Source organism: Ceratocystis lukuohia (genome assembly GCF_044167205.1).
Source record: "Ceratocystis lukuohia strain C4212 chromosome Unknown Supercontig3_pilon, whole genome shotgun sequence".
Taxonomy (NCBI): domain Eukaryota; kingdom Fungi; phylum Ascomycota; class Sordariomycetes; order Microascales; family Ceratocystidaceae; genus Ceratocystis; species Ceratocystis lukuohia.
In genome coordinates this window covers 1,501,142-1,523,052 of record NW_027263522.1, presented here as the reverse complement: position 1 = coordinate 1,523,052, position 21,911 = coordinate 1,501,142, and the positions used below count along the sequence as shown (strand labels likewise).

At 46.9% G+C, this 21,911-nt stretch overlaps 4 protein-coding genes across 4 annotated transcripts; all 4 read right to left on the bottom strand.

Annotated features, from left to right (window-relative positions):
• Positions 1-454: 454 nt before the first annotated feature.
• On the bottom strand, positions 455-1,426 carry HOO65_030413 (glycoside hydrolase family 43 protein; the record flags this gene model as incomplete). Its single annotated transcript, XM_071000394.1, has 1 exon — positions 455-1,426. The coding sequence occupies one exon, from the start codon at positions 1,424-1,426 to the stop codon at positions 455-457; it is 972 nt and encodes a 323-aa protein (XP_070860092.1).
• Positions 1,427-4,582: 3,156 nt separating this feature from the next.
• HOO65_030412 (Carbonic anhydrase) lies at positions 4,583-5,248 on the bottom strand (the record flags this gene model as incomplete). Its single annotated transcript, XM_071000393.1, has 1 exon — positions 4,583-5,248. The coding sequence occupies one exon, from the start codon at positions 5,246-5,248 to the stop codon at positions 4,583-4,585; it is 666 nt and encodes a 221-aa protein (XP_070860091.1).
• Positions 5,249-11,827: 6,579 nt separating this feature from the next.
• HOO65_030411 (Vegetative incompatibility protein HET-E-1) lies at positions 11,828-15,266 on the bottom strand (the record flags this gene model as incomplete). The annotated part of the gene is made up of 6 exons (XM_071001815.1): positions 11,828-12,481; positions 12,542-14,396; positions 14,439-14,488; positions 14,550-14,801; positions 14,920-15,078; positions 15,132-15,266. 6 exons carry the CDS (start codon positions 15,264-15,266, stop codon positions 11,828-11,830), a joined length of 3,105 nt encoding a protein of 1,034 aa, XP_070860090.1.
• A 2,111-nt stretch (positions 15,267-17,377) lies between these two features.
• HOO65_030410 (ureidoglycolate hydrolase) lies at positions 17,378-20,181 on the bottom strand (the record flags this gene model as incomplete). Its single annotated transcript, XM_071001876.1, has 2 exons — positions 17,378-18,054; positions 19,395-20,181. The coding sequence occupies 2 exons, from the start codon at positions 20,179-20,181 to the stop codon at positions 17,378-17,380; spliced, it is 1,464 nt and encodes a 487-aa protein (XP_070860089.1).
• Positions 20,182-21,911: the final 1,730 nt, after the last annotated feature.

Below are 21,911 nucleotides of genomic sequence, written 5' to 3'. Positions count from 1 at the left end.
GTAGCGCAGTGGTCTCATAATCATGAGGAGCTTGATTTTCAAATTCCTGTTGTGTGTGATATCCAAAGGTCGTGAGTTCGACCCTCACTCGGAGCACTCTTTTTCTTTTTGAGCCTCCGTCCCTCATCTACCGCGCGACTCTATTTTCGGATACTAGCTGTCCCGTCTATTTTTTCTTACGTCTTCCAGTGACGTATGTCTCTTGTTTTGGTTGGAAATAAAGGTGCAACAGCCAAGAAATAAAAGTGGAGAATATTGACGATATAAAGTATAGGCTGTCAATGTGAGACAAAAAAATATAGACAATGAAACTAGAATACTTGAATGAGAAAACCCCCTTCCACATCCCCTGCTACCTCTGTAAAGAAAAAAAGTAGAGGATCGGTCTACTGAACAGGCTCCAAGGGCTGACTCTGCAGGCCGGCCCCTGTTAATTCATGCCACGCTCCTCACTTTATTTCACAACAGGCCATCCAGAGCTGAAGTCAAGCTGGTTCCAGCCCATCTTCTTATCGCCATCAGCAAAGCCAATGCGTGTGTCAACGTAGTGGTAGTAAAGCACAGGGCCATACTTGGGGTCGTTGTAGACGCCCTGACCACCTGGACCATAGACCCAGTCGTGCGTTCCCAGTACAAGGGTGCCGCCACCCAGGGTACACTTGACCTCGTTCTGGTCGACAAAGTCGCCCGTGCCCGTCTCGCTGCGGCACACCTTGATGCGGTACTCCTTGCCGGCTGCCGGCTTGCTCTTGTCATAGCCGCAGCATTGGCCCTGACTGTAGAACATGTAGTAGTATTTGCCGTTCTTAAACAGCGAGGCACCCTCGATAGCAGTGTCATCCTTGTTGTAGACAACCTGCACCGACGACTGTCCCGAGGCTACCTTGGTAGGTGGGTTGGTCATTTTGACCTGGTAAATGTCCTTCCAAAACGAGCCAAATGTCATGTAGTAGTCACTACCAATCGTGGTGAGCGAGGCATCAATGGCGTTGTAAGAAGAACCGGCCTTGGATGAGACGCCTGAACGGCCAAGATCTTGCCAGGAGCCTGTGCCTAGAGTCTTCGATGTCGCGACGCCAATAGCACTAGCCTGCGAGCCAAAGGATGACACACTGTAGAACATGTAGTAAGTGTCACCGACTTGAATGACCTCTGGAGCCCAGAGGTCATCCTTGCCATCCAAGTTGATGATACTGCCATTAGGGATGGCGGCACCATTGTACTCCCATGGGCCCGTGAGCGAGGGGGCGGTGTGGATGGCAATCTTGCCGCCAGTTGAGAAACGCCAGTATTTACCCGCAGAGTCAATGACGATCGAGGGGTCATGGGAGTTTCCACAAATGCCAGAGCAATCGCCAGGGTTGGAGACAGCAAGAGAGGAGCCAGCTACGGCTAGGATGGAAAGAAGAGAGTTGAAAGAAACCATGACGGAGATTTGAGACCTGGTTAAAAGAAAAGATAAACGAATGGTAAGTATGTGCAAAAGAAATAAAGAGTGTGAAAAGACGTCAAGCCCTTGGTTGGAAAATGTATGAACGAATGAAAGATAGCAAGCGTCAAGCTTGTAGATAACAACAAAAAAGAAGGACGAAAAGGTGATGGTGGTGAGGGTGTTGCAAGCAAGTCTAGAGGTGGAAAAAGAAAGAGAACCAAATTCAAAAAGGGCGACCAGTCACGTACCTTTTAACTATCTATTGTTGCTTCGGATTACCGAGATAAGCGGCGGACGAGAGGGTAGGCAGGCCCTTGGAGGAGTTCTATGTTCAAACAGGGCGTTACACCTCTTTTCATTCAACCCCTGCAGGATTGTAGAGTGAGTTTGAGAATTAGGTTGTAGAACTATCAGGGATAGGAAGAAGACCAGAGGAAGTGAAGAAAAGAAGGACAGAAGAGAGTGCAAGAGCAATGCCGTGGTTGGGAGATGCTGTGCAGAAGGGAGTTGGACGATGACGGTTGTTATATGGTTTTTATAACAGCTAGTTACTTCTCTCGTACCATGGAGTCTTAATAGCCGCAATAATTGCAGATCGAGAGAGCGTAGATCAACAAGCTCCGTATTCAGTGGATCGCGTGTAAGTCACTGTTAGATTATGTTTACTCTTGTTATGTTAGTTAGACAACCTGGTTAATACTCCGCCAACCAGAGCAACCTTCTCTAGCCAGCCTACCATGATAAAATCAAGTCGTTATTCAGATCCTCTATGCATATGAGAAATTTCCCAGGACCCCCTTTCAAAGCTTTCCGTGCTAGCCGAGCCAGTTGGATGCAGTCGGAAGTCTTGGCCCTAGCCTTCTCTTTCGCCTTGTTCACGATGCCAAGACTAAAAAAGACTATATACATCAAGGCTAATCAGGGCCAGACATGAACGGCTAACAATAAAGGGATAAGAGAGTAAAATTGACCCGGGGCTTGTATCATGTGTGCGTGTTGGAGAGCTTCGGCCTAAGAGGACTGCAAGTACCGAATACTACTCAACATTATGTTATGCTATGCTATTTTATACAATAGAGCGCCGCTCTGTTATATTGTCCCGCTCAATCTTATTGGCGCGCCAGATTGATACAAAAACTGTTGGGAATTATAAGACGAAGGAAATTTAGCCACTAGAAGCTGTATCCATTGTGTTGTGCGCTTAAAGAACGAGCTGCGCCATGGAAAGGTGCAGATCATACCCAGTCGGCTATAGCATGAGATGGATGCGATCGTTGATGGCAAGTAAGCTCTCTGGATCATTAGCTATGCCTCCAAGTCCTGGTGTCTTTCTTTCTTCTTTGGCTTCTTTCCCTGCCCCTTTTTGGAAAGGTAAGAAGCGAGAAAGAAGGATATCGTTAAGGGATAAGCACTACCGGCCGAAAAGGAGTAAACAAAAGAAGAACCATCTAGGGTCTTGAGTTTGCCGAATTTTCCGATATTAATGGGGGGGGGGGAGGGTTTTCTATAGCGCATATATGCTGGACGAAATTGGCCCTCTGCAAGTCTAGCAACAGAATTCCGAAAATGGAAGCGCAAATACACCTAATCAAATTTTGTATTTTCTCTGCCGTCTCTGAATAAACAAAGAAGGAAAATGTTTGATTTTTATATAATTTGAATTGAATATATTTACGTCTACTGGAATCACCAAGATCGAACGATGCAAAAAAAAAAGGAAAAAAAAAAGAGCTTTTTTTTTTCTTTTTTTCTCTGTGCGTGTCTCTTAACTGAGTTTAGCCGACAGTTTTGCCGGATGTCACAAATACCCTCGCTCGCTTAGCTCAGTTGGTTAGAGCGTCGTACTAATATTCCACCACGGAACATTGAGTAATGCGAAGGTCGCCAGTTCGACCCTGGTAGTGAGCAATTCTTTTTGAACTTGGCCTTGACGAGTTTGACAGTTGCATTCACCCAAATGCGGCAATCTTTTTTTTATTCCCTATGTATGTATTACTATTTAGTCTGTCCTGTCTGTCCCTTCTACTTTTTACGTTCCGTCGTATTACCGTGGAAAACCGGTAGGTAGACGCTAAATAATACATACACACATACTTTTTACGTTTCTTTAGATGTGTGCCATGGCTGTTGTGCTTCGAATCCGTCAGCGCCAAGAACCTACCTACATACCTTTTAGTTCCACGTTGTCTCACTGTAACATCACACAGTTATGGGCATTTGTACCTCCATTCTCCGTTGCAAACATAGCATGGAGCTGCCGACGTGAGAAATCCCCGAAATCACCAAATGTATTGCCTAGAAAGTTGTGTATGGATAGATTAGGGCGAAATCCGTTTATACATTTCTTGTTATCTTGCTGCAGGGCTTATTAATGTGTACTTCTATCGCTGCTCAGATGAGAACGTTTTTCTATACAGCCCTCCACTTTCGTATTGCTCTTTTCTCAAAGGGTCAATTATTGAAGATTTCCTGTCTCAGGGCCTGCTTCTCGCCTCTCTGGCCTTGTTGTCTCCCCCTTGATATTAATGGGCGGAAAGAAGCATAAGTTATGAAACAAAGACGCAAGTTTTGAGCATCTTCTGGTCCTTCCACCCTTGATCAAGACATTCAGACGACGTTAACTAAGAGATGGGATGCCTATAAAAACAATTAAAAACAAATGTGTACATCCACCTGTCTGCCAACCTATCCATCCAACTCTATTTGTATCTGTATACAACGGCATTGACAGTCTTTTCGTGAGAATGCAAGACTCCAAGATACAGCTGGCTGTGCAACACGCCTGTGTAGCTGACTTCTTGTCCCATGTCGCCGGAGTGGAAGCTTGACAAAAAGCCAAAAGCTAGTGCCAGTAGATATCAACAGCTATCCCCAGCACCCAGAGACACGTGATACAGGATTGCTTACGGGCTAATCAAGGCCCCGCGGGAAAAGAAACAGGACGTAGGTAATCAAAATCCAAGGGACTAGGCTATGTATGTCTCGACGTTTCATCGAGCGTTTTTGTGGCATTACGAGTGCGGGGTTCCATAGTGTAAATGAAGATGATGCAATGACGTATTATGTATGTATAAAAACGAGCTTCTCCACATGTCGCCATCTTTATCAGTCTGTTTTCTCCATCCAACTCATCCGCCCTAGCAATACCCTCTAATCGCAAAGGTTGTAGATCTTCTGGATATCCTTGAGAATCTTCTCGTGGTTAACATCCAGATCTTTAATCAGACCGTCTTCCAAGCCAAATACCCAGCCATGCACAATGGGGAATTTGTTGGCGGCGTATTGCTCCTGCACTGACGCAACCTTAATTACATTGCGGCACTGCTCAATGACGTTCAGCTCCACCAGGCGGTTGTATCGCTGAGTCTCGTCGGTGATTCTGTCGAGCTCAGATTCGTGTAGTCTATACACATCACGAATGTTGCGCAGCCACGGGTTGAGGATGCCGAGATTCTTGGGGGTCATAGCAGCCTTGACACCACCGCAGCCGTAGTGGCCACAGACAACAATGTGCTTTACTTCCAGGTGCTTGACGGCGTATTCCAGCACGCTCATAGCATTCAGATCAGTGTTGCACACCAGGTTGGCGATATTGCGGTGGATGAACGCCTCGCCCGGCTTCAGGCCGGTAATCTGCTCTGCAGGGATACGCGAATCGCTGCAGCTAATCCATAGGTATTCTGGCTTCTGGCCAGCCGCCAGGTTTTTGAAGAAAGAAGGATCAGCCTGGGTCTGCTTGGCCGCCCATGCCTTGTTGTGGTCAAAGATGCGGTCGTGAGAGGCTTTAAGGTAATTGGTGAGCTCCTGGTCAGCCATTTTTGGAGTTGGAGAGGAAGGAAAATGGGAGGAAGTAGAGCAGGGGCGGCTTTGGAAACACGCAGAGAGTTGTTGTTGTTGTTGCTTTCTTTTGCTAGCGCCGCTAACTGTAGGTGTATGAGAGAGACGGGAAGGAGACAAGGCGGTAAAACAGGATGAAGTTTGATTGGTTCTTTGGGTCACTGAGGAAAGCAAACGGGCAAGCGATGGAGAAGGAGGGGGCATAGTTTAAGTAAGAACGAAGGAAAAGAAGAAAAAATGGAAAGGAAAAGAAAAGAAGGAAAAACGCCGGTTTTACTCGTATCACCAATCGCCAATCCAAAAACACTGTTGTAACTCTTCAACAAAAAATGGCAAAAAATAAAAACAGGGCTTTCCAGCAGATCACTCAACTCCGTGTTGCTAAGCGGGGTTGGGCTTCTGACGCCAATGGCAGCCTTTTGCTTTTTGTTGGTAATGTGATGAGTCGGTCTTTTTGTTGGTGCTAGATACGCAAAGCCCGTGGAGCTAAAGGGCGGCTGAGAGACGCGGAAACAGGGATAAGGGAGTTTGACTTGGCTGCGACAACTAAGAATTGCGTTCCTTGGACGTTTGGGCTATCCTCTGGGTGGGTTTCTCTCACCCTCCATAGCATGCTTCATGTTGCAAAGCTGGGCCATTGTCGTTTAAATACATGACTTAAGAGTCATCGCCGCCAACAGGTTCGACTCTATTATTTTGGCTTGGGAATGCGCTCAGGGTTAGGAAGCTTGAGCCAGCAATCCTACTGTGGCGTCCAATCAGCGGTCTTTTCCCCTCAAACGTCTTATGAGCTCCTGCCTCATCAATGAAAACGCACCCCACCAGCTGCGACTCCGCCAATCAAACCCCGTTACAGCACCTTTGAGATCCGCATTTCCAGGGTTACCAAGCTCTTCCTTTCGCCCTTTGCCTTCCTCCTGCGTTGCTCTTGTGCAAATCGAGAGATTGGTCTAGACCTTTCTCCGCTTATAAATGGGTATAGTCGGATGGAGGCCGAAAAATCGGACTAACTATTCTCCGTGGGCCCGCCATACGGGAACACACAAGTGACACGATGAGTAGCGCAATATGACGTGGGCAGGCAAGAAGCGGCAAGTTGGAAACGCTACCACAACCAGGATTACCATCTTTGATTCGCAGGGACACCAACTCGGCGCACCGATTAGACGGCCCGGTTTCGCTTTTCTCTTGGACTGCTGGCTAAATACCTGGTATCACACATTAGAATTAAGCTACAAATCCTCAAGATGCTTCTCTAGCACCTTCCGGTCATCGGGATCGGCCTTCTACTATAGCGCACCAGAAGAAACATCATTATCAGTCATTGACACGAGTCTGGCTAAAAATAGTGCTTTGCTTCAGTGTCATCGATATCACGACAATTCGCTAGGGGGCCTTGAGTTTAACCTCAAGAGGAATGTCGGCCTGATAAAAAAGGAAACGCTAAACGGGCCAAGCCGGTGTACAAATCAGATTGCCGATTATCTTCAAACACTTCAGCGTATTAGCAAAGGAAACGTTATTAACTGCTTGAGATCGGTCGCCTCCCTCGCCTCTCTCGATTCTGTCATTCCGAGCTTCTCACTAGATGCGATAGGCTAGCTTGTGCTAGCACAGATCATCCAATGAATTGTAGTTATTGGGACTATTAGCCGCGCTGGAATAACATAAGATGAACAGCGGAGGCAAGCAAGACTAGCCTGGCTGCTGGGAGCTTGAGACCAATCAATACTCGCTTTAACGTTTATTGGGTATGAAGATTACCATGTGTTGCAGGACCAGAAAAAAACATATTACCCTACCTATCAGCGACCTTGGCTACATTACGGCCCTCGCTATTCTTCGTTTGCTATATGTTGTTGTATGTTGCATGTCGATGATGCTAACTAGGTTTGGGGCGTTATTTTGCCAGCCTGAGATTTGACATTAGGACCTGTATCGAGGCTGCAAAAATGGTGGTTTATAGATTACCTACTGATTCTAGACATTGGAAATGTTCAAGCTAGGATGTTTGTTTGTTTGTGCTATTTAACTACTATCGTGAGCCGGGGTTGGCCACCAACTAGCCTCTGGCAGCCTTGAGAATATATTCACTGATAAACGGAAAAAAAAAAAAAAAAAAAGTTTGAAATCTTGAGCAAACATACACGTAGATAATGGATTTGAACAAAAAGAATACTTGTGTGACCACGATGGGATTCGAACCCACAATCTTTTGATTCGTAGTCAAACGCCTTGCCATTGGGCCACGCGGCCGTCACTTTAGTTGTCCGTGGTGATGCTTGCATAAACGACACTATCAACCCTAGTATTAGGGTTAACAGAACACCATTAGATCGTCGTTCACATTGGGGTTATCAACAGGTGAGTAATATTTCATATTCAAGCGTTTCTCGAGTCGAAACTTCGTGGCGGTCAGCTTTGTGTAGTTGCTAATTTGAAATGCTTTCATTTCCGTAGACACTAAATAAACATAAATTCAAGTTCAATTTGGTCAGGGTTGTGAGCATGAACGGAATTTCAAGAGATGTTGATGCCTAGGAATACCTTCCCCACAACAGCAAAGGAAGCGATTGAGATCATTATGATGAAGCGAGGCTCTGGCACAAGACAACTACTAGCCAAGCGTAAGAAACTGAGCAGTCGGGCTAAATCAGCCTAAGCTTCTTGATTTCAGTAAAGCCGGACTCGGGGTTAGAAAAAGCTCTAAAGAACACCCAAAAGGAAAAAGAGTGGTTTTGCGCTAATAGCGAATAAGAACAGTCGCTCGACTCTACTTGGGAAGAGCGTGAAGACTAAAAACAAGATTGGACTAGGCACCAATGTGGCCTGGGCTTCCGATATAGATACTCTAATTAAGCACTACCTGAATGGAGGCAGGTAAATGGAGAAATAATTGGCCACTGCCTCGCACAGGCGATATGGGTTGCCCCCAGCAGGCACACGAAATACGGCAACCTCAGGGGCTCCTTTGAAAACGGCGTAAATAAGAAGAGATAGGAACTTGAGGAACAGGTCGCGATCCTTAAACGCGTGACCTTAGCCATTGACGAGGCTGAAGATGAGACTACGCTCAAAACCGTAAAGGAAGAAGAGAACCAGATCATCCACAAGATATTTGATGAGATGAACATATTCCTCAGCGGATCAATCTAAAAGGCTTCTACTGGCATCGAGCTGGGAGCGGCCTTCTGGGCAAGCGTACAGGTGTCCAAGTAGACCGCTGAAGATCCCAAGACCACAAAGGCGGCTGCTAAGACGGAATTGCTAGAGAAACCGGCGAAGAAAGAAACCGGAAACACTTGGGCCCAGAAGGTTCCCCAATCCGGTGGGAACGACGGGACCGCAGATGTCCGCTCGACTTCTGTTAAAAGGTTTGGACTACCCACGAACCCCTGAAAGGAAAACTTGGTCAAGAGATTAGCGATATTCAAAGAAGATCTATTTACAGGGTGTCATTAAGGAATGCGCAGCGGAACTCACCTACGACTACATTGACACCCTGGAATTACGGCAATACGGGAACGAACCACAGGTGCAAGGCATCCAGGTCGTAGTCCTCAAGCTAGAGATATCACCTAGGACAATCGAACTCCTATAAGACGAACATATAGTCAAGAAGATTGACTACAAGCTCCTCCACCCATCCAGATGCACCCGTTGCTGGAGAAAACACAAGACAGAAGCCTACGAGGAGTAAGTGAAGTGCACAAAGCACAGGGAAAGGAGTATGAGTGCACCGCACCCTAAAGTGCCCTATCTGCGCCGGCAAGTGCTCGGCGGAAAGGTGCAATGGCAAGTCAAAGAACTAAATGCAAGGAAGACCTGCCTGAACTGACAACAGGCGAGAGAAGATAGGCATGGCTGGAAGTGGCTGCCTGTGAACGAGTGGATATAGTTCTAGTACGAAAGCCGTCTTACAACGGAAGTGGTAGGACGGCCATTCACCCCCCACACTATATATGGAGACACCAACACACAAACCCGAAGAAGATCCTTAGCATCTCTAGATAAACACCTAAGGTACAAGATATACCAAACAGCCGCGGTAGAGAACCACCCAGACGTGCGGACGATGGCGACCGAGATTGAAGACGCAACTCTACAAATGATCAGCATATACAATGCCGTAGATAGCAGCGCAAAGGCGAATGAAGCAGTACGCCTGTTGGAGAGTCTGCCACGTGGGCTAAAAAACAGTGATTCTTGGGGATTTCAACTTCGACCACCCGATATGGGACTTAGGGGCTGACACTCTAGACCTAGAGGCCGAAATATTTCTGGATTGGATGGGGATAAGCAAGTTCATGCTGAAGAACGATAGGTAATAGCGGACATGTGAAAAGGGCAACGTAATAGACTTGGCCCTAGTGTCTGCGGACTGCTGGGAGAAGGTGACAAACTATCAGTGTGGAGGTGACTTGGAAGTCGGAAGCAATCATAGGCTGATGATGCTAGACGCATAGCCTAGATGTACAGCCAGACTTAAAACAGAAACGAGGGACTTGGCTGATACGGCCCTCAAGAGGCCCCAAGGGCTTTGCCAAGAGGTTGCAGTGTTCATGGTCTGAAAACTGGAAATGAGAGATCCCAATCTCACGCCACACAGGCTGGAAAAATGACTCAACACGTCACCATGGTGATCTAGGTTGCATCTAAATAGGTTGTGCTGACGAGGAAGGTTTCCCAGTCGGGGTATAAGCGATGGAACCAAGAGTACAGAGACAAAAAGAAACAAGTCTGCCAGAGAACAGCCAATCTCAGGTCACTCCAATCCCGGGAGAGACGAGGTCAAGGGTCAAGAGTGGTTCTACAATAGAAGAGACATCAAGGATCATGACTCTAACAAGCACTTGGAATTCCCTAAAAAAGAAAGACTTAAATTGTCGAAAAAGCCTGGCAAAGCCATAGGGGGTCATATTAGCAGCAGTGTTAGGTCATGGGGCTTCAAGAAATACCATCGACGGCTCCAGCACCACTCGGCTGCTTTGCAATGCCCCGCCTGCGGTGAGGACAAGAAAGAGACGCTCGAGTAGACATGGAGAAAGAAAAAGAAACTATGGATGGGAAACGCCGCCACCAAGTTACTTGAAGACAAACGGAGGATAAAAGGTTAAGGCCGGGAGGGCAAGTTGGATCGAACGCACATTAGCTCTTTCGACTTCACTACCTTTTCTCTATCTTCTTTTTTCTTTTTACTTCTTGCTTTGAAGATGGGTAACCGCGCCTAGCAGCAGAAGAGTGTCTTCATGTAGGCCTTACGGATACGGCGCTGTCGTAGCTCGAGACCACGTGGAAACGGGTGGTAGAAGTACAGAAAACAGGCCTTGGAAAACTCGGACGTCCCCGAAGCTTTGGCCTCCGAAAGTGGGCCCCGGATAGCCCCAAGAGTATAAATATCACTTTAACCAGCACAAGAATTGTCAATCGGCAACGTGCCTGAGTGGTTAAAGGGTATGACTAGAAATCATATGGGTTCGCCCTCACAGGTTCGAATCCTGTCGTTGTCGGAGTATTCACTTTTTGGCTGTGCGATTACAGCGGATCTATCAGCGAATCATCCAGATGAACTCAAGGCCGAGTTTACTTTTGGTAGTTGGTGCTATTTAGTTAGACCTTAACGTTTTGCTATCCAGCGCTCCTGTCACTGCTGACCGCCCGGGAGGCGCTCCCGTCCGGAACATGCCGTCGTATTACGGTGAAATACCTGTAGGTAGACGTTAAATAGTACAATCAATCAATCAAGTTTTGCTATCCAAGGCTGAGACCTAAAAAGAGATTGTAGTTGACTAGAAGACAAGTGTAGATTTTAATCCAGGTCATGGCTTTTATAACGTTCGAAGTACCTAGTATGTAATGAAATATATAGCCGTCAGCCTCTTAGACTAGACTACTATATAGGTAGGACGTCACAAGCCAAAAACACCAGGATCAATCCTGGAAACATACCCAGCAGGAAAGCCTTTGGGCAACGTCTAGCGGAGAAGATGCCTGGCCGCAAAGCCAGACCCTAAAAAGCCAAAGGAGTAGTTTAAAGAAGACGTACACTTGCAACTGGTGACTGTCGGAGGACGACATCTTCTAGCACCTTTTCAGTCCAGAACATGCCGTCGTATTGCTGTGGAAAACCAGTAGGTAGACGTTAAATAATACAAAAAAACAAGCAAATAATAGAATATATGGTATCGGTTACTACTTGTGTTTGTATAAAAGTGAGGGCTTGCCGGCCTTGGGTCTGCACTTTTATGCCCTTATTTGAAAGCTTGAATAAACAATGTTGCGTATCGTGCTCTTATTAAGCCTAAGCCAAGCTTAAAAGCTAATGGGCTATCACAGACTCTAATGCCAATTTGCTTGGGTTATGAGTGGGATGAATGCTATTGTTTGACTAACTATAATTTATTACAAAGTAGACTTAACCATCAGGTTTTTGTGTAAGACAACCGTCAACTATGCATCAAGAGTGAGAAAATTCTAAAGGAATAGTATTATTTTGAAGGACAATTTAATTTAGGGCAGCACTCTCCATGTAAAGCCACTGTCTAGCCTAGAAGCACTTCACTTTATACTAGGTTCCTTAGGATAGCCACCAGATTCAAAGCCCATGAGTATGATACGACCAGATGCAGTAGCCAGTCCTAGTTTTGCGTGGGATGCTGCGGATGCGATAGGCCGATACGATGGTGGCATCCAAAGCACCCTTTGCCGATTCTCCATAATCCATGAACTATCTTGACCGCCACCGAATGTGTAGGATTTAGAGTGAAACAAAGGAGATTTGCTAGCTGATGGCTCTGATGCTATCCGCTGTTCATTATTTGAGAATACCTCCGGTGTCACCATTCTGCCATAGTCCGTAAGAGTCTGCAGACACGCACCAGAAGTCGCATCCCAGATCTTGACTGTCTTGTCATAAGACCCTGATGCCAGTCGCTGTCCATCATATGAGAACACAACTGATAACACACTGGAAACATGGCCCTCAAGAGTCTGTAGGCAAGCATCCCAATCAGCTTCAACCCTTGGCTTTATCTTAATCCAGTCTGGTTCTTCATGTGTAAATATCCGCCTTATTATGCTGTTGGTAGGGCTAAAGACAAGTGCTGATGCGTAAACCTGCATCGGGGCAGTTTCAATCCTCCCTGTATTGGATAAGAGAAACCGGCTAGCATCTTTGACGATGTCTTGAAGCTCCGTTGATGCTTTTCCCTGCTGTTAATTGTTAAAAATTGCTCCTTTCAAAATATATTCACTCCTTGCAGAACCACTTACCAGACAGGTTCCTAATTTTCCAATTGCTCGCACTCCAGTATAGATGTTACCCATCAGACTGAGAGCCTCCAACCACTGAAGATACTTTTCTTTGAAGAAGGCCAGTATTTTATCGTTTTCACTGGCTATAACATTTGCAGATGAGTCATGAAGATGGTCAACCCAAAATATGCAAGAATATTGAATACCAGCCAATGGGTCAGGATCAGGAGCCGCTGAAATCTCACTTATAAGACATCCCGGGGCCTGCAGGTTGTAAATATCGCGTTTTAATGTTTGGTGAAGCAGTTCCAGCGATCGTACGAGGACCACCTGATGTTGATGCGAGATGCCAAAAGGCAGTACCTGGCCTAAGGCTTCACCCAGGAAATAGTCTTTTGCTGACTGGTGTACAAAAGAGACAACATTGTCATGAACTGTAAAAAGCGATCCACATGAGGCAATGACACCTTCTATGTCCTCTCTGTTGAAGTCCTCTAGAGCTTTGACAAGGACACGCAGTTCGTCTAACGTGATCGGTCGGTAGGCAATGAGAACTTTAGCAATGATTTCCTTGTAGAGTTGAGCATTCGACGACTTGGAGATCTCATCCAGCATTCGTCTGTACAAAGCATCAAGCCCAGGTGGAAACGACTTTAGCTTAGCTGGGGCCTCCCATCTTGCCGAGTTTGAAAGCTCTTGGCAAACCAGGGCCACCCACAGGAAAGTGCCATTAGCATTTGATTGCAAGTGTTCCAAAACATCCATCTTCACCTTGTCATCATATTTCTTCTTCACCACAAGCTGATCCACCTTGTACTTCATGAAGAAGTCGACTGCCAAAGAGACTGAACTCTGGTTTATTTCAAGGTGTATCTTAACTTTTTGCGTGGCGTCATTTAGACTTTCCTCAATTTTCGGTCGATTCCGGCTTGATACGATCCATTTGACAGCCGAGGACCCGGTGATAAAGTCAAGCAAGAGCTTCTGGTCCACAACGCACTCATCCAAGGCATCGACGATTAAAATGGCATTCTTCATGCTTGGATCCTCCAGCATAGCAGTTGCTATCTGGCTGATATGATACCAAGTATTTTCATTTTCGAATAGCTTATTCCCCATGCAATCGTACACTTTTCGCACATGCTTGATAAGTCGTGGTTTAAGTTGTGTAAGGTGATAAACTAGGCCGCGTAGCACAGATGTGGCTGTATTTAGCCGACTACCACCGGTGTCTTGGCAAAAGAAATAGCAAGGTGACGTTGATTGGTCTTCCTCCAACTCATTTATGATGCCGCAAAGAAGCATTGTCTTGCCCTTGCCGGGATCCCCCTTGATCCAAAGAATTCGGCTGTCTGCTTCGTTTTTGAACTTCTTGAAGCCCTGGTGCTCGAGAATCCATTTGTAGGAGTCCCTCAGTAAGCCGCCTTTTTTATTTTCGATATTCTTCTTGTCCATGCGAGGGTCAGTTACACAAAGGACCCGAAGACATTCATTGTTCTTGTCGTCTTCTCGCGCCTTTGCTTGTTGTTCTGCTAGGCTCTGTACCGCTGTATGGATGTTTGCCACGTTGGCTTGCATAGCAGCTGTTGAATCGTTGAGCTTTTGCATTTGCTGTTGGCTCTCTTGGGTGTTGTACTGCTCTATATCATGCTGCACAGCCTTTTCGGCTTCCTTGATGCCATTGACCTGGCCTGCCCAGTCGTCGATCAAAAACACATCCCTTATAAAGCCAACGACCTTATTGCGACGGTAGAGACAGATGCTTCTAATCTGATACGAAAGGAGCTGTTGAAAGAGCTGTGTGATGCTCTCCTCCAGCGCGTCTCGTAGGACAGTCGCGGCTGTATTTTTCTTGTTTTCGTCAAGCAGCAAGCTGGTCAAGTTCCAATACCATTCTATTCTGCCTAGAACATACTGGATTCCTTGGCGATTTTCCAGCGCTTCGGTGATGGGATTTTTCAAAACCTGCTTGATGTTAGCCAAGAACGGAACGCTTTATGTTCTTTTACATGGGTAAATGACATACCTCTATCCCAAGGCAAACGGTTGCCCATATCACAGCGGCTTCTGGGGCGGCGCGAATAGCGGTATCCACGATTCCCATGACAGCCTGGACTGCTTGCAAACCACGATCAAGTTCTTGCTTAACAGAAGCCTCTTTCTTCGTTCGTTCGATCCCCCTCTCAACAAACTTTCTCATTTGATGCGGTGTGACCGTCGGCTTCGCTGTCGCCTTGCCTTCGGTTCGGTCAGTAGATTCAGCGCTATCATCGTCGAGCTGGGGTTCGGAGAGAATAATCGATTCGAACGCTTCCACCAACTTTGGCTCTTATGATTTTAAGCCTTGGTACGCATTATCCCAAATCTTCTTTTGCAGAGTATGCAATGGCACTGACTCGGACTTGGCTGGCGGTGGGGAGATCGTAACTAGTGATGGCGATCCAGCTGTTCCAAGTGCATGCTGTACTGGAACCGACGAGGAGGGGGTGGTTGATGTAGCTTGGCTTGAACTTCGAATAGGCGCCTTTCCCTTTCGGAAGCGACGTTTGAATATGCTGCGAAGTCCCATCTTTCTGATTCTCAAGGAGCGTGTATGGCAATAGCAAACAAATGTTAAACTTGGATAATGAATCTGTCGAAGTTTCGAGTTTTTGGTCAGTACAGGAGAGTTCTTGATGCCAGAAGCGAGGAGAACTGAGTTGGCGCCCAAGGCTGGGTTGGGTGTTTGTTGGACCAATAACATCTTGTCGCTTCAGTTGTGACCTTCAGATATGCATGCATGGCTGCCAGCCAATGAACCAATACATAATATGCACCGTGGATTTCGCCCAGCTAGAGGCGTGGGACGCATCACGGGACGCATAAAAACAACGATAGGGGGCGATTGCTTTCAAAAAGGGCCCATGCAATTCAAGTGCAATGCTATCAGCGGGTATCTCGCGGATCTGTTGCTCTATCATTTTTCCCATATTTCTTTGCAGGGCAGCGGTTGTACCATGGAGCTCATGCATTGCACATAGCTTTCTCGAGCATTGCACTGCTCTACATCGTGCACAGCCTTTCCGGATTGCTTGCACTATCCTGTTCACTTGTCAATCGAGCACAGTGATAGCCTGGTTGCGGTGGTGAGGCACACGCTGCTCATTTCATATACCAGGATCTTTGAAAGAACTGCATAATATTCTTCTCAAGCGTGTCTTCTAGCACAACTGTCGTCGTACATCCCTACAAGCTAGTTGAGTTTCAATACCGCTCACTGTACTCAGCATAGAACATACTACAGGCCTGCTGAAGGAGTTGAAAAGCCAAGGGTAGGTAGTCTTCACCTGAGAGCTCATTTTCGTATACAAAATCTTAAACTTGTCGCTATAGCTGACTGACGTAGGGGGTATTTGCGCCTCCTGTAACATAAAGTTTCTTGTAGTAACCGCTGTAGATACACCACAAGATCAGCAGGTGGCACTACATCTCTGGCCCCTTGGCGGCGTTCTAGGCCAGGGATAGGTATACAGTAGCAGGGCCTTACTGTGGGCCAAAGGGGTCTCTAGAACAAATTGCAGGAATGGTGATAGTAGAAACAATTGCCTAGTAAAGATGAGCAAGCATGTTGTGACGATTTTGCATAGAGAACATATTCGCTTTAATCTATCTACAGAGAATCCTAGAACTAGATATAAATATGTGATGTGTGTCGGTCACGTGGCAGTGCCACAGTGTGGCTGAGACTACGCATCACTACAAAGCATGCTTCGCACTTTTTTATACCTTCAAGATAAAAATCGCAATAAAAACACAAAAATTATTTAATGAATCCAGATTATCCGCTGACTATCCTCTTGCCCGGATATCTCAATTACTACCTGACATGTCCTTGCATTATTATGGCCAGGCTTGCCGCAGACACCAGAATGCTGAATCCCTGGTCGCGCTGGCCTTCTGCGGCCTCGGCCTATGCACCAACATCTGTATGATTGATGAGAGTATGGGGGCGTCTAGAGAGTCATGCAACAGCTAACATGGTGGCAAAGGACCCCCACAATGCCTCAAGAAGCCTGAAAGGACTCTTAAGCGAAGTCGACAAGACATGGGTGCATGAAAAGTGGCAACATTTTCATGTTGGGATCTTTTACATGTTGTCTAGCTACTTTCTAGTGTTCCCACTATCTCTGTGCAACTTTGACAGCAACGTTATTCTGAGCGCTCCGTTGGATATGTCTACGTATAGGAGATACCGCCCACTCAGCTGTTCGAGCCCTGTGACTTTTGAACCAGCAGGATCAGAGCCATCGTGGCTGCTGATAGATCTATACTATACTCAGATGCGCTCTGCTTTCATCCTGCAACTTTGACCAACTGAGAAGAGCAGTTTAGTGGCTTTCCCCTATTAGGATCATAATCGTTTGATAGTAGCACAACGCGTCCTTTAATGTCGTTGACGCTTTCTTTGGGTGAGTGAAGGCCTATCAGCTGCGACTTCGCCTGCATGCCTAGCCCGTAATCCTAATACTTCTCACTGGCCGGGCGACAAGCCAGTATAGTATTGCGACCCCAATGCTATAGCCTTCCATTTCCTGGTATCGCATATTCATCTACTTTCCCCATTTCATATAACCTCACGTTTGGGTGAACTGGATCAGGGTCAGCAATCTTGGTAACCCTGACTAAGGTTACTGACAACTTGTGGCTGTTTGGGAGGCTTGGCATGGTGTCGGGGGTTTTTCACAAACCCACGAATCCTAGCTCGCCAAGATGCTATACCCGTATATCGGAACCGGTATTGCCCCTTCAACTACGTTCCGAGGTAGTCTTTCAGGCGGGCCCCGGGGCGGGGTTTGAAGTAGGCTTGGAAGGTTGTTATGAAGCGTTCATTTCAAGCTCTTCGAAAGTCTTCCAAATCTCCTTCATATAAGCGTTGAAAGCTAAATTTGCGGTCTGTAAGCCAGCCTTGAGATTATCCTCAGCGATAAGTTCAGCTGCACGCTCATCAATAGAGTCAATAGCAGCGCTATCGCCAGTTGGAAGCATTTTGAAAGACAACGCCATGATTTCGGGAATTACAGCCTGTTGGTCTACCTCGGTGTCCACAGGTTTTTGACTTGCGACAATTAAACGGTCAACCCGGGCGCCAGGCACTATTTGGGATGCAGATTTGTAGTAGTGGGTAGGAGAAAACGTGCGCCAGCTCTGATCGGCGGGCGCAATTTTGATATCTTGCTCAGGCCCAAGGCCATTGTTTCTGCGATAATCTCTAATGGTCGTGAGAGCGTAGGGTTCATCAATACCTATAGCAGCCCATTTGATTTTTCTGATATCTATGTTCCGTTTAAGACAAAGAGCTTGAATAATTTCGTAGAGCTGCAGATTGTAAGTCTCGCCTTCTTCAATCAGCAAGTTGTTTTCGAAAATGGCAAGGACTTGAGTTTCAGCGTCAATATAAAGCTCGAGAACTGGCTGGCTTTTTTGGCTGTAGCGCTCGGTGTAGATACCAATGATACCACCATGGAGGTCAACATCGGTATAACCATGGAATTCTAGAGAGACGGGGCCTCAAGTATAGAAGCCACTAAATCATCGGAAGCTTGAAATGCAGTGGTCTGGGGAAGTGCAAACGCCTCGGTCGTTTCAATTCCAGTAGTCCGGGTAGGCTGATTGTTGCTAGAAGAGCCAGGGTTACAGTCCCGGAAGCACGACAGCCCCAGGCCAAAGGATAGCCAAGACGGTGCCCGCATATTGAGCGATAGACTGAAGAATGGGTTACGAGGATGATGGAAGGCGCGCGGAGAGAGTCTCGACGAGAAAAGGCACAGAAGACAGAATGTGTCGTGATGTAGGGTGAAGACAGAGCCAACTATGGACGGGGCACTACAAAGGTTTTTAAGGTCTCATTGGTTTTGCGAAGGGAATTAGCTGGCCAGCTTTGATGCAGAGCCTACTGTTACTATCTACAAGAAAGGACTCAAGGCAGTAGCTGCAGTTTAGGAGGCATTGGTTATTGATCTATGCGCACACACTTGGATCAATGTCTAGTGACCGTAAGTGAACTGATAAGAGAGGAATACCATAAGCAGCATTGAGATGAAGCGTAGCTTCGTGGTCTAGGTTTGAGGCAATGCTATTGGAATGAAGGGAAAGAGATATTTCGCAAGCGCGTTAGCGCTACTACCAAGCATAGGCCGCCCTGAGGGCTTGAGTTAGGCGGTCCCAGACCAAACATTGGACGGAGCATCAGGGCGCATTTATTAGGACTTGACTTTGCGCGGATCTACATCGTCATGTATAGCCATTTAGCTGAGCTCTAGCAGGTGTCAAAGCTTAGGACACGGTTCATGAATCCATATAGGCGCAGAAATGCAGTATCATATACCATTCCGTTGAAATAATTAGATCCGGCTTAAACTTGAATGTATCTAACATCTACGAGGATCACAGAGATCACACTACGCATTAGATACGGCTTCTCTCGTATACTCGGCTTATACTGACTAGCCTGCTGTTGTTCAGCCATGATAAGAGCAACGCAGTCCATTTGATACTATTACCCCCTAGTTATCGTTTTCGTATCCATCGTTTTAATCGTGATACCGTAGTAGGAGCCAAGCAACTAGGCTCATTAGCGAAATAAAAGGCTCGTTAAAATAGTTTCGAGCGCTTAATTTATTATGCTAGACTGTCTCTCTGTCCGGTTGAGGAGCGCAGGCGCCTAACCAGTAGACGTGATGAGAAGGAAAACAATGCTAATGTAGCGTGGGATGTTTCCCTGGTAGTGGCTGCAAGTATGTTCATGCATTGGTTGAGCTTTGTATATTGGCGTCTGCTTGACCATTAGCTAAACTTGGCTGCTTTCTTAGTCCTTCTCTTGCCTCCTCGTTACCAACCACAACACAGACGCCCTCTCCAGAGACCGTTTCGAACTTGACCTCTTGGCAATCCTCTTCATTGACACCATTAGCAAACTGCGTGACCACAAAACTAATCGCCGATCCCGGCTCACCCAAGGCCACCATTGGCGCATGCCAGGTTCCCGCACCATATGTTACTGCCTGGCTATCCGTTGCGATGAACGCGCGGAGTTTGCGTAGATCTGGCAGTCCACGGCCAGGAAGTGTCCAGAAATGGCCTAGAGGAGGAGTGTGGGGTACCGGAAGGTCGGCATCCAGCAGATGAGAGCCGCTGGGAAGAGAAGGTGCAACGATGATAAGGAAGCGCGCAGGAGCTTTAAGGTGGGTTGAGCTAAGGGGGGTAAAGGTTTGTGTGGTGTAGGGGTGACGCTCGAGGATCTTGACTGCGAAAAAGGAGCTTGAGGAAGAATCAAAAGAAGAAGAGGATGGGCATGGCGATGCCGGCGACAGCGCCCGTGCAGCGCACACAAACATATTTACTACCGCCTCCGCTGGCTTCCTGCTTGGCGCCTGCGCATACAAGTTCAACGGACGCGAGATATGCTGGTACTTGATAGCCGAGCCCTGGTTCGCCTGGACGGCCTCAAACGGCAGAGGAGAAGATGCTACAAACGCCTCAGAAGCCGCTCTCGTACCCGGCACGAGGTCTGGCAACGGGTTCTGCAGGACTTCACCGAAGGGCGCAAAGGCGGTGGGCGTGAGTGGCTCCGTGGGGATTTCGAGTGCCATACCAGCAATTTTCATTTTAAGAGGCGCCATTATGTGAAGAATTATTATGATTGTGAAATATGGGATCGAAAATATAAAGAGAAATAGCAAGCCTAGTACACGAAAGCAAAACGGTTGTAGGTTAGAAACCAAAGCTCTATGTATCAAGATAAGAAGAGTTACTGTTGAAGATAGTCTCATGTCACCAGAATCCAGCAGGATCTCTAGGGTTTCCGAGTGGGGCAGGGTTTGACATAATAGGAGAGCTTGTCTAGTCTTGTACAAGCAAGTAAAGAAAAAAGCTTCATTGCTGGGACGAGCCAAGCATTTCTTACGACTTGAGATCGACCAACCGTTATCCCAACATGTATTATCCAGGTCTCTAATAATGTAAATTCAAATATGTGTGTTCATTCTATCTATCTATCTTGATTCTAAATAGTAAAAGGGCGGGGTAGTAACAACAGAAGGATTCTTGTGCAGAGTTTGTCAGCTGACCAATCATGTAACTCCACACTGGTCTCGAGGACCCACAGAATGGCGACCTCTCACAAACAACATAGTCGAGTTATCAAAAGAGTGGGGCTAATTTATATCTTATCCACACAACAAGTTCTGTTGTTACACGCCGTATTAACCCTTGCAAGCCTGTAAACCCTAGGTAATACTACAGCCCCTATATCAAGGTCTTGAACTTGACTGTCTTGCTGCATATGGGACGAAGGCGGCCGTCAAAAGAGAGGCTTGCGTGTGGCTGGCCAAGGCCCTTTTGCTCCTTTGCCTGCTTTGATAGGGTTTGACATATTACCCTTTTCTGTTTTGGCTCCCCTGAGCCGTCACTTTAGGACAATGGGGAGGGGAGACATCCCTGCAACGCTTTTGACTCCGGCTGCCGATCATAAGCACATACTATTGCGGCGTAAGAAAGCAAGGCAGGACGTAAATGTAAAATGGCTAACAATGGATGGGGAGAGAGGTTAGGGGAGACGTAGCAGTGCTAGGGCCTCTTCCTTGCTCTGCCATTCTCTTCAACAGCCTGCCACCTCTTGGTTGGTGGATAGCCATGTCTGGACTTTTATGCCGTTGCAGCTGAGGACGGGAAGAAATAGCAAAGCGATCGGCAAAATTAGCGAGTCAGGGCCAAAGGGCCATTTGTTTACCAGGCTTTAGACGAACTAGAGAAAAGAGGAAAGGGTTGGGGCTGGACTCGAGCTATTAGTCCGAGTCTTCCCACCGCAGGTTCCTTTCTTTCTTACTTTAAGCTGCGCTTAGTCGCCTGGAGGGCTGCAACGTTGGATTCTTCTCGCCCCGCTGACACTCAGATTCTTCTTCACCCCTTATGGAAAATGATGTGGGATTTCCATAGGGCCCTGGCGCAGCCCTGGTAGACGATCAATCTGTCTTTTGATCTATGTGCATGTTTGAAGGCCTATCTGCCCCGGCCCTGTCTGTTTTGTAAAGGCCAGCGCACAGGCGAAGCAAGCATTTCACTTTCTGCTTCTCGCTACGGCACTCACACCAGCTGAAGCGGTCGATGGCGCAGATTGTGCCTGTTATGGACAGGCTGTTAGACCATGCATACAGTTTTGTTAAAAGATGGCAGGCGGAAGATGTAGAGAGGAAGGCCTTTACAAGTATATATCTGACTCTTGTTGCCCATCTCCGCGATAGGTGCATGCACTCTGCCAGATGACCACACACCCAGTCTATGTTACTCCACAAACACACAACACCATACCATGGCTTTGAATCTCGAATATATTCTTGCTGCGGCACTCTCA